At 36.6% G+C, this 12,224-nt stretch overlaps 2 protein-coding genes across 6 annotated transcripts; one reads left to right on the top strand and one right to left on the bottom strand.

Annotated features, from left to right (window-relative positions):
* The first annotated feature begins 1,777 nt into the window (after positions 1–1,777).
* Positions 1,778–3,783, top strand: LOC105953841 (uncharacterized). Its single transcript, XM_088821018.1, has one exon. It carries the CDS (start codon positions 1,910–1,912, stop codon positions 3,701–3,703), a length of 1,794 nt encoding a protein of 597 aa, XP_088677144.1. The 5' UTR covers positions 1,778–1,909; the 3' UTR covers positions 3,704–3,783.
* Positions 3,784–4,166: 383 nt separating this feature from the next.
* LOC105953966 (putative sugar phosphate/phosphate translocator At3g17430) lies at positions 4,167–10,744 on the bottom strand. 5 transcript variants are annotated; one of them, XM_088821019.1, is made up of 10 exons: positions 10,626–10,744; positions 9,319–9,611; positions 7,304–7,411; positions 7,133–7,164; positions 7,002–7,052; positions 6,825–6,886; positions 6,473–6,734; positions 5,010–5,275; positions 4,825–4,919; positions 4,167–4,520 (listed from the first exon to the last, which is right to left on the bottom strand). In XM_088821019.1, the coding sequence occupies exons 2-10, from the start codon at positions 9,400–9,402 to the stop codon at positions 4,344–4,346; spliced, it is 1,137 nt and encodes a 378-aa protein (XP_088677145.1). In that variant the 5' UTR covers positions 9,403–9,611; positions 10,626–10,744; the 3' UTR covers positions 4,167–4,343. The 5 variants fall into 5 exon arrangements, with proteins under 5 accessions (XP_088677145.1, XP_088677146.1, XP_088677148.1 ...); XM_088821020.1 differs by having other exon boundaries at positions 9,319–9,586; positions 10,359–10,725; XM_088821022.1 differs by having other exon boundaries at positions 9,319–9,586; positions 10,626–10,724.
* Positions 10,745–12,224: the final 1,480 nt, after the last annotated feature.

Below are 12,224 nucleotides of genomic sequence, written 5' to 3'. Positions count from 1 at the left end.
TTGTTCTCTTACTCCAACCGCTAGACCACCCACTACATGGCCAGTTAAAGAAGATATTGATATATTGGGAATTGATATGATACATTTGAATAAAAAAGAGAGAGAGCTAATATAGTACAAGATATATAAATAGGGGGCTATATTGTTATTTAATATTGTTAGTACCTAACAAAATATTTAAAAGGGTTAATGGCATTTTGCACCCCAAACTTTGTTGTGTTTCGCACATTACCCCTTAGACTAAAAAAAAGTTGCACAATGCCCCCCAAACTCTATTATTTGGAGCACCAATCACGAATTTGACTATTTCCGACCAAAACTTCTCCTGAAATTCGAGTGTAGTCGGAGCTCTGGTCAATTAGCAGACTACTCATTAGCTTTTGCGGTGGATCATCGGAGCTTCGATTAGCTGGCTAAGCATTAGTTTTTTTTTTTGGTAAAAGGAAACCGCGGCCAACCATATAAATGCACTGGATAAACCTACACTCTCGTATGATAGCTTGCAAACCATATGAGAGACGTGGACCACATTAAGCTAACCATGTGTCGCAACCTTATGCGTGGCTAAGCATTAGTTGACTTCAACATTTGTTAACTAAATCGAAGCTCCGATTACATTTGTTGGCTAAGCATTAGTTGAAATTCATATTTCTCACTCAATTCCATCTTTTATTATCTCCGTACACAACATGTTCAACGCATCTGCACCCAGAATGTATCACGTTCCTGGATTTTTCTCGCAATTTGGTAAGCACATGGAAGTCCATGGGTAACACTAAGGACGTGGGTAGAGCTAGCCGAATCTTGTACAACTGGTTTGTCGAGCCCATCATCCAACAAATCTAATGCCTTATGTGTGACATTGCGTATCAAACCTTGAAAAACTGGATACGCTGCTTTGTCTTTCCTGATTGGATTTTGAAAAATCCATCTTAATCCTGATTAGTTGAAGCTCAACCCCCGAATCAAGCTGAAATTGCACGGTGTTAACAGCTCCGGTAGATCCAACCCTTGGACGAACTGTGAGCACTCCCCACCCTAGTCGTAGTCATCAACAATTGCAACATATAACTAAAACATCAACAATATATTATAAATGTAGAACTAAAAACCGGAAATACCTGTTAGTCAACGTGTTCCCAAAATGCGATGCTTTATTGGGTTAAGTAATGGGCTTGCCTTGTTGGATCATAAAAACTCTTGACATCAAGAAAATGTGCGAAGTGTCTGTGCTCATAATAGTTCTCCCCCTTTATTGTGTTGGTAGTAGCTTAACCAAATTTGTTTTACGTCCTACAGTTTTTTATTTTTTTCCATCAAGCTATCTTTTACCCTTATTATGTTTTCCTTGGGTTTTTTATTAGGAGTTTAATGCAATTAGTACTCTTGTGTTACATCCAATTGCTAAAAAAACTATCCCATGTTATTTTATTAGCAAAACACCCCATGATTTAGTTTTTTTTAGTTGTTAGTACCCCTCTAACTCCCGGTCAGGGGTTGTACTTGTGTGCTAACAAAATTTGAATCATAAATAATACAGATAGGCGTTGAAAAATGAGAATATTCGCCGGAATATTACCCTTAGGTGGTTATATGCGTCAAAAAACTGAGTTTGGGTGGGCACTTGCAACTTTTTTTAGTTAAGGTGGCAAAGTGCAAAAACGGGCAAAGTCCAGGTGGCGAGATGCTATTAACCCTAAATAATACAGATAGGGGTACTAATTGAAATAAACCCTTTTATTAAAACAAACTTAGAGGGAAGGTAATGCGTAATGATAGTTGCAAAATTTAGAGTCAATAAAAATTCTTTGTAATTATACTATTAGTCAATTAAACAACAGACTCCACCTTTGGGCTACTTCATTTTGCACTGCAGTTGAATTTTCTTGACAAAAATCGCTTTAAGAAGATGAGGATTTCTGCAATAACGCCTCCTATTGGCAGAGCAATTGCTGCTAAATCTTCTTCTTATTACGGTATTTTTGCTGATCCGTTCTCTTTATTTTCTTTAAATTTTCATAGCAAAGATACACTTTTTTCACCTAATTTCAAAAGAGATTTGAGCTGTGAAAGTGAAGTCGATGAAGCTATTTTCTTGTTTCGCAAAATGGTGAGAATGCGGCCGCAGCCCTCCGTTTTTGAATTCACCAAACAACTGAAAGTTATTGTCAATATGAAACAATACTCGGTTGCCCTCAAACTGTTCGACGAAATGCGTGAACTGGGTGCCCCTGTAAATGAGTACACGATGAACATCTTGATTAATTGTTGCTGCCATTTGAAGCGTGTAGACGTTGGTTTTGCTGTCTTCGGCATCTTCTTTAAACACGGTTACGCGGCAGATGTTGTGACAGTCACCACTCTTCTAAAAGGGCTCTTTTTAGATGGTAAGGTGGCCGAGGCGGAGCAATTGTTTAAGCAGCTTTTGAGTTTGAGACTTTGCGAGCCCAATGATTTTACGATTGTTACTGTGATAAACGGGCTCTGCAAAAATGGACATGTTCTTGCTGCGCATGATTTGCTTTTGTTATTGGAAAAGACTATCTATAAACCCAATGTTATGGCTTATAATGCCGTAATTGATGGCTTATGTAAAGTCAGAATGGTGGATAATGCACTCGAGCTGAAGTGTAGAATGATTGATAAGGGCATTTCACCTGACGTTGTCACATATAGCCCGATGATTCAGGGCTTGTGCGATTTTGGTAGATGGAAAGAGGTGAAACACTTGCTAGATGAAATGGTCAACCACAAGATTTGTTTAACTGTTGTTACTTTCAATATATTAGTGGACTCATTTTGCAAGGAAGGAAATGTTAAAGAGGCTGAAGATGTTTTGGAAATTATGAAGCAACAAAACATTAGTCCTGATATTTTCACATACAATGCGTTTATAGATGGGTACTGTTTGCAAGGGAAAATGGAAAAGGCGAAAGAGGTATTTGATTCTATAACAGGCGACGGCCTTAAGCCATGTATTATTAGCTACGGCATTTTAATCAACGGATACTGCAAGAAGGGTAAAGTTGATGAAGCTTGGCGTCTTTTCCTCGAAGTTTCTTCGAAAGGCTTAGAACACACGACAGTTACTTATAACACCATGATACATGGATTATTTAGTGAATGCAGAATTGCCGATGGATGGAAACTATTCAACGATATGGAAGCTCGGCACGTACATCCAGATTTACATACTTGCAATATTTTGTTGGATAGTTTGTGCAAGTCTCATGAGATTGCCGAAGCATTTTCGTTTCTGCGGGTGATGGAAGACAAAGGATTAAGTCCTAATATAATCACATACGGTATCTTGATTAATGGTTTGTGCAAAGATGGGAAACTTGAAGATGCAAAAAAGCTTTTAAACGAACTTCCTTTGAAAGGTTTGCAACCAAATTGTCAAGCGTATACCATTGTTATTGGTTCACTTTGTGAAGAAGGATTTGTAGACGATGCAAAAGATTTGCTTGTGAAAATGGAAAGAAGCGGTTGTGCACCGAATAGCGTGACATACAACAACATAATCCAAGGTTTGCTAAAGAGGAAAGAGGTTTACAAGGCCATGCCATTCTTAGAGGAAATGTACAAAAGGGGATTCTCGGCCGATACAGCTACTTCGTCCATGTTAATTAATCACCTGCAAGGATTTCAAAATGACGATGTTCTTCTTGAAATGATTAAGAAAGTTGTACCGAAATTATAAATTATTTATTTTAGCTTCTGTAATAAAATAAAGTTTTGCTATGGGAAAATTACAATTAACATCCCTCAAGTTTGAACCAATTTCACATTTGGTCCCTCGTGTTTCAATAATTTAACACTTTTGGTCATCTCCGTCAATGTACCGTTAATCCGACCGTAAAGGCAATGATGGGAACAAGCTTGATTCCGTTAGCACAAACAGAAAATTTACGAAAAGGACTAAAAGTGTTGAATTTTTTAAATATGAGGGACCAAATGTGTTTTTTGTGAATATGGGGATTAAATGTGAAATCAGTGTAAACTTGAGGGATGAAAATTGTAAATTTCCTGTTTTGCTATGTCTACAATGACTTGTTTCCTATAGGTCTTTCTTTCATGACTTTGTATGATTTTTTTGCGATGTGTTTTCGATTTAAGCGTGTAAATAAGTGTGTGTATCATGTCAACCAAACGAGGCCTAAGTGTTTTATGTCTCGAGATAAGCTTAGTAAGAATGTCAATAACAACCAATAGGGCTCTCGTTCACATCTAGAAATTAAGTTCCGACAATCGTTGCTTCTCAAGAAAAGGTAGACAAAGCAACTACTTAAAAAGAAAAAAAAAAAGAAAAAAAATTCATTAAACCACTATAGATCACTTCTTCAACTGGGCTTTGTCCTAGACAAAAGACCCTTTAATGAAGGAATTAAAGGTGCTTCTTCGTCCACATTTGTATCTAGATGCGATCCATTATTCCTTCCGTTTTTCCCTCCTAAACCGTTGTTTGAGTTTTCATCCGGAAAGTAAAGATTTGAAGACCGTTTTTCCGACTTAAGGTCCTGCATGGAATTGACAAACGAGAAATTCACATACATCGAGGGTTTTTATTCGTACAAATCGGATCAAGTAAAACATATGTCATATTAATAAAAGAAATAAAATAATGTTCCTTTTTTTTGCTAGAGTCGAATATTTAAATCCCGTAGGAGTCAAATCATGCCTAGATTTTGATTTAGTTGCTGAAGAATCGAGTAAAAAGGAGAGAAGGATTTGAATTGCAAAACGAAAATAAGTGGAGAATAATTTAAAAGAGCAGTAACAAACATAGCCATAGTAGTAGTAAGGGGAGTTCTTCTTTTTTACCTTCGCCGCTCGATCTGAGATACTCTCCCCGGAAATTTGGGACGAACGAATATCCTTAGCCTTCAAATAATTATACATAACAACACCACACAAAGCTGCAGAGAAAGAAAAAAATTCAAGAACTGCCTTCGATTCATAACTACTTCCAAGGAAATATATAAAAAGATATAAATAAGAAAGTTTACCAATGGCATAACCGATAATATTTAGCTTGGTGATAATCGACTCCGGAAAAATTACAGTAGAAAGGGCAATAAGTATCCAGTCTTTCAGTACACCAGCGACTCGAATAGTCACTGCACCGGTTCTACCAAGTACCAAAAATATCGAGAAATTCAAAGCCAAGGCACAAAGTGCGTTTGAGAAGAATATCCATATATTAAACTGGATCTGTGATACTTCCATTGCAGGCATCTCCAAAAGATACCACGGAATAAAAAGAAACACAAAACTGCACATGCAAAACGCCAACATAACAATTATTGTAAGATTGTGTTCAGAAATTAAAAAAAAAATATTAGCATAAACTAAGAAGTCGTATTTTTAATGCATAGTTTACCCTAATTGTTTCACATATTTCGAAAATTAAGCCTAATTGTTTAAGCCAGGTTTTTAACATAAAATAGTCATCTGAGTTAAATAACATGCCTTCACTCTCTCACTGACTCGGCAACAATTTTATTTTCCGATAGAAATAGGCAGTTAAAGCATATCAATTCCAAGTTCAAGAACTATAATACAAATGGAAATCAAATATTTATTAGGACAAAATGCACTTCACACCCTATAAATTTCCTATTTTTGCACTTTCCCCCCTAAAAATTCAAAAAAGGGATGCTCCCCCTTTGAAATACTATTTTGGTTGCACTTTGCCCCAGAAGCCAATTTTTTGAGGGCATTGTGCAACAAAAATAACATTTTAAAGGGGCAACATGCAAAAAATTAGTATTTATAAGAGGCAACGTCCAACAAAAATAACATTTAAAGGTGTAATGTGCAACAAAAATACTCAATTCCGATGAATAATCCATCGGAGTTTTACTACCGGGGCAATGTGCAACAAGAATAACACTTTGAAGGGGGCATTCAGTTTTAAAAAAAATTAGGGGGTAAAGTGCGAAAAGTAGAAATTTGCGGGGGTGATGTGCAATTTGGCCTATTTATTATTCTTGTCAATTGCCAATAGGGGTGGAAATCAGACGGATCGGATCAGAATCAGCAATTCTGGAAAAGTTGGAACTTTTCCGGAGGTGAAAAACTAATTCCAATCCCGTGAAAAATTAGAAATCGTAATTTCGGAAATTGGAATGAAATAACTTGTTCCAAAATAGGAAAATTTTGGACCGGAATCGGTCCAATTCGAAATTTCCATTTTTTTAAGCCAACTACAATATAAAATACATAATAATATCTATATTTAAAGTTAAAATTTCAGATAAAAAAATCGGAAATTTCAGAAATATTTTCGGGAATTAAAATTGGATCAGAATTACGAACCTAATATGCATTCAAATTATGTTCCAAAAAAAATAGAAAAATCGAAATTCGGAATGTAAAATATTGTTCCAAAATCAGAAAAATTCAGATCAGAATCGGCATAATTTGGACTGACGAGGCTAAATGGAACAGAAGTAAATGCAAAATGTACCTGCAAGGAGCAATATAGTACAAGCTTGTGATAGGGTTAAGTGTTAATCCCTTCTTCTGAAGTAGAACTTGAGTTAGCACCAGCCGAAGAGCTTCAGCAAATATTCCCGTAACTTGATAAACCGTTCCAACTACATTGAAATGAATTTCCCCATACGAAGATATTACAACCCCAAAACTCACTAACAGCATGTTTGCAAACACATCACTTCTTAATTTTTCGGTACCGCAAAAAACAGCCATGACAAAAGTCGCCACTGGCACTGCCAACAGGAAATTAAACAAAAATCATTAGTAAGTTTCCCGAGGATATTAATTTAAAGCGAGATTGATAGGAAATTTATTAAGTTTACTTAGGGCTTTGAGCATCTGAATGAAGGCAACTGAGATGAACAAGTATGCAGTATTTCCAAACCTGTACAGTGATTAAATTCATTAGAAAAAAATTACAGGGAACAAAATTAATATGCCTCGTCAGTAGAGAAAAAATTGCAAATGCGAGATATTTCTCTGCAATAAACCATGCTTACCAAAGACTTGAAGCAAAGAAGGCGCTGATAGGAATTACACATGTTGCATATCTGTAGATTCAACACGGTCATATATAGATTTTTTTAAAAGTAATTTAAATGAGTAAGTAATTAGAGTATAAGAGTCTTACATTTCAAAAGTCATCTTCACAGGTGATACAACCTGAAGAAAAAAATATAATTAGACTATAAGAACGATCGAAACATCTAAAAAAAGTACATAGTGTTGAAGCATTCGACATTAGACAAAGTGGCACAGACAAAGTAGAGACTATACTTTTTTTATAACCTTAATCTGTTACCTTAAAAACGCGGATCAAAAAGAAGGCCACCAACCCCGAGAAGCCCATATGAATCATGGTAAGCGTTATAGGAAACGGGAAATTGAAATATTTTGGCGATAGAACCCACTGCAGAAAAATACAATAGAAAAAGAAATATAAATGTAAGGTTACAGTTATTGCAAACATACACATGTGACGCATACATTATACACACAAGACCACCTGTCAAAAAACATTATACTAGGAACAAATTTATATAACCAGAACCGATGTATTAAACATTGGACTAAGCGTTATATATTATAACCGTATATATAAGTCTCAGTTGGAATAGACGATTAACAATTACTGAGCTATCATTTATATATATATATATATATATATATATATATAGAGAGAGAGAGAGAGAGAGAGAGAGAGAGAGAGAGAGAGAGAGAGAGAGAGAGAGAGAGAGAGAGAGAGAGAGAGAGAGAGAGAGAGAGAGAGAGAGAGAGAGAGAGAGAGAGAGAGATCGAGGGAGGGAGAGAGAGAGAGAGAGAGAGAGAGAGAGATCGAGGGAGGGAGAGAGAGAGAGAGAGAGAGAGAGAGAGAGAGAGAGAGAGAGAGAGAGAGAGAGAGAGAGAGAGAGAGAGAGAGAGATCGAGGGAGGGAGAGAGAGAGATCGAGGGAGGGAGAGAGAGAGAGAGAGAGAGAGAGAGAGAGAGAGAGAGAGAGAGAGAGAGAGAGAGAGAGAGAGAGAGAGAGAGAGAGAGAGAGAGAGAGAGAGAGAGAGAGAGAGAGAGAGAGAGAGAGAGAGAGAGAGAGAGAGAGAGAGATCGAGGGAGGGAGAGAGAGAGAGAGAGAGAGAGATCGAGGGAGGGAGAGAGAGAGAGAGAGAGAGAGATCGAGGGAGGGAGAGAGAGAGAGAGAGAGAGAGAGAGAGAGATCGAGGGAGGGAGAGAGAGAGAGAGAGAGAGAGAGAGAGAGAGAGAGAGAGAGAGAGAGAGAGAGAGAGAGAGAGAGAGAGAGAGAGAGAGAGAGAGAGAGAGAGAGAGAGAGAGAGAGAGAGAGAGAGAGAGAGAGAGAGAGAGAGAGAGATCGAGGGAGGGAGAGAGAGAGAGAGAGAGAGAGAGAGAGAGATCGAGGGAGGGAGAGAGAGAGAGAGAGAGAGAGAGAGAGAGAGAGAGAGAGAGAGAGAGAGAGAGAGAGAGAGAGAGAGAGAGAGAGAGAGAGAGAGAGAGAGAGAGAGAGAGAGAGAGAGAGAGAGAGAGAGAGAGAGAGAGAGAGAGAGAGAGAGAGAGAGAGAGAGAGAGAGAGAGAGAGAGAGAGAGAGAGAGAGAGAGAGAGAGAGAGAGAGAGAGAGAGAGAGAGAGAGAGAGAGAGAGAGAGAGAGAGAGAGAGAGAGAGAGAGAGAGAGAGAGAGAGAGAGAGAGAGAGAGAGAGAGAGAGAGAGAGAGAGAGAGAGAGAGAGAGAGAGAGAGAGAGAGAGAGAGAGAGAGAGAGAGAGAGAGAGAGAGAGAGAGAGAGAGAGAGAGAGAGAGAGAGAGAGAGAGAGAGAGAGAGAGAGACATCACTTTTACACCTAGGACAGAGAAGCAATAGCTTCAACGTTTCAAGTACTCCACGATTTTTTTCTTCTTTTCTCTTTCGTTTGTGTTCCTTCGATGCCTCTAGGACAAAGGGACACTCTTTATTGTCTTTCTATTAATTATAAGGACTGTTTGCTCTTTATTTGAATACAAGTTGAGATTCTCAGGTTTAATATATTGTGACAGGCACCAACTTTGAATGATGTAAAACAGTCAACACTATGTCAAATCTTCAGGACTAAAACTAACTTCGATTGTTTGCTTCAAAGATATTTTCGCCCCGACAATAGTTGTGTCAGGTACATAGCACTAGCTACTAACAGCATAACCGACACGATCAAATGCAAAATGCCCGCAAAGAAGCAATACTAGTTCAAATGTAGAAGAAAGATTGAAAAGTACAACCAATATATATGTTAAGCAAAACGAAGGAAAAAAGAGATAGCAGGACGAAAGATTATTTACCTTGTTATATAAAATAACTCCAGAAGATAGCAAAATATATACGAAAAGATAAAGGTAGGTCAATATAAGTTGCTTGCTGATCATTGTGCCAACTTATATCCTCGAAAGTAATATCAGCTCCTCAAATCGATCAAGGCTGAAATAATCAAATGAATAATTCTACAAAAGAAGTTTGACTGATCTGAAATTTTATTTTCTGTTTAACACGGTGCTTCTCGTCCCCTTCAGAAAAGATACGAGCGCCATTTTCTGAATGGAATAGCAGCAGCTGCAACACAAACAGCCACGCAAACCTGGAAATTTAGCATTGTGTACAAAATAAAAGATCAGCAAGTAATAATTAAACCAAAAAAGTGAAACACGACGGATGGTAATTTAAAAAAAAAATAATAATAAGTAATTTAAATGACTGCTTCTCAATTAAACGGCAAAGAAATAAGTCATAATTAAATCAGTGGCCTCTACCAACAAGGTTTAAAGTTCCATCACATTGAAGTGTAAAATAATATACGCTCGAGAGTGGTGAAGGCCTGATCAGATGCAAAGGAGTGAATAGTTACTGTCAATGAAAATGCTTATCAGTTACTTAGATGGAAATGCCGAAAGAAAATAACATAACACATCAACCCTATAGAGATAATGGCTACAACGGATCAACTGTTCCCACTTAGAATGATAGATACACGGTACCAAGATTATTGTGTGGAATTTAAAAAAAAAAGAATGATATCGAAATTTGCTATTGACACAATCTATCACCCTGCATTTCTTACGGTTTACTACCCAATTGCAAAAATACAAGAAAATAATCCCAATAAGAGCCGATAGAGAAGAAAAAAAAAATCAAATTGTTTCCATGAATCAACGAAAACCCTGAAGATGCATTTCATGTATGAGCCAGTCTAAGACATAAAAAACAGCAGCCCAACACTAACATCACCAAAATCATCACTGAGGCAATGAATCAAACACATAGAGTGCATATGCAACAGATGCCACAAAAAATTCACAAGAGTCTCAAGAAAAGATCAAACAAAAACCTCAGTACAAGCCAATGTAGTTGTAATCTCAACCGGGGGCTTCCAAAGATCAGTAAAATTAAAAAAACTGTGAATTTCCAAATGGGTTTCCTCCAGAAATCAGTAAAAAATGAGGATTCAAAAACCTCCCACTCGGTGCGAATTGAGTTAACTCTTTTGGTGCTATACTTTATGTAAAGATTTCGGAGAAGAGAAGAGAAATGTGGGAAGAAAAAAAAAGAAAGGGAAAATCTTTGTTGACGGTGATGGCACAAGGAAGAAAAGAACCTCTTCAGATCTCAAGCTGCAGTGCTGCACTAACTACTGCTGCTAACACTCCTTTGCCTACTCTACATTTCATGACATTTAAAATAATAAATTGTGGATTAATATGAATATTTGTCTTACTGTACATTTAATTTTGGACAAAATGTACTTCACCCCCTATAAATTTCCTATTTTCGCACTTTGCCCCTGAAAAAATCAAAAGAGGGATACTCGTCCTTTGAAATATTATTTTGGTTGCACTTTGCCCCAAAAACTAATTTTTGGAGGGCATTGTGCAAAAAAAATAACATTTTAAAGGGACATGTGCAAAAGAATAGTGTTTTTAAAAGGCAATGTGCAACAAAAATAACATTTAAAATGGCAAAGTGCAACAAAAATACTCAATTCCGATGAATAATCCATTGGAGTTTTGCTGTCGCGACAATGTGCAACAAGAATAACATTTTGAAGGGGACATTCACTTCTAAAAATTTTGTGGGGGTAAAGTGCGAAAATTAGAAATTTACAGGGGGTGATGTACAATTTGCCCTTTAATTTTATTAATAATGTTTAGGGCAAATTGCACTTCACCCCCTCAAAAAATGCCATTTTTGCACTTTTTCCCCTAAAAGTACAAAAACGAGATTGTCCCCGTTTGGAATATACAACTCGGTGTGATTTGCCCCAAATGTGTATTTCCGGTTTAATTCTTGTCGGATTTGAGTAAATTAGAAGGGTGATTTTGTCTTTTTAAGGCTTTAAATGTCATTTAACCTTTTTTCATCCTACATTACAATGATTACGAAAAGCAAATCTTGTCGAATTTTGAAGAAAATTTCGTCTAATTTGGTAGCGAATTTCATCAATTTGGGAAGAGAATTTTGTTAATTTGGGAACCCTAAAGAACTCTTAAAGGAGGATTCTCAAGCGGAAGATATAAAATGACATATACACTCTTCATTAAAATTAAACCGAAAATACATAATTGGGGCAAAGTGCACCGAGTTGTATATTCAAAGGGGGACAGTCTCATTTTGTATTTTGAGGGGGGAAAGTGCAAAACATGCATTTCTTAAGGGGGTGAAGTGTAATTTTCCCTAATGTTTATATAAAAAGGGTAAATTGCAACTGTCCCCTAAAGTAAGGCTTAATTACGAAAAAACCCCTTATTTTTCTATTATTACTTCCACCCCAGATTTTTTGTAGATTTTTTACATTAACACCCTTTTGTAGGGGTGGTTGTAAGAAATTTACAAACTGTAGGGATCTACATGTACTTTCTCAAATAAAATGGATTGTTTTGTAATTATACTTTACTTCGGAGAGGTGGTTGTAATTTACCCGAAAGTAAATGCTAATTAATTGGGTTTAAAGGATCATTTATTCGTTCAAGAATCGAGATTATTCCATTTTATATTGGAAGTTGAGGTATTTTTTAATAATGATTTTCAAAAGAAATATTTTATGTTTGATTTTGAATTGTAGGTTACGGAAAAATAAATTTCACTTTATCAAATTATGTCATAAAATAAAAGATAATTTTAGAAAAGGAAAGAAAAAATCAAAAAAAAGTTTTAAATAACTTGAAGAAATAGTGTTTGTATTTAATTGCTACATTTT

The sequence above is a fragment of the Erythranthe guttata genome, chromosome 7 (assembly GCF_056151865.1).
Source record: "Erythranthe guttata isolate IM_541 chromosome 7, IM_541, whole genome shotgun sequence".
NCBI lineage: Eukaryota > Viridiplantae > Streptophyta > Magnoliopsida > Lamiales > Phrymaceae > Erythranthe > Erythranthe guttata.
The sequence above is the reverse complement of the archived record's forward strand: the minus strand, read 5'-3'. Positions and strand labels throughout refer to the sequence as shown.

Bases quoted from the DNA above. Each gene is read 5' to 3' on its own strand.
- LOC105953966 (XM_088821019.1), bottom strand. From the start codon at position 9,402: ATGATCAGCAAGCAACTTATATTGACCTACCTTTATCTTTTCGTATAT. The intron at 7,165-7,303 runs GTAACAGATTAA...TTTTTTCTTCAG, and splicing joins TTTTGATCCGCGTTTTTAAG to GTTGTATCACCTGTGAAGAT. The intron at 5,276-6,472 runs GTACATTTTGCA...TTGCATGTGCAG, and splicing joins TACTATATTGCTCCTTGCAG to TTTTGTGTTTCTTTTTATTC.
- LOC105953841 (XM_088821018.1), top strand. From the start codon at position 1,910: ATGAGGATTTCTGCAATAACGCCTCCTATTGGCAGAGCAATTGCTGCT.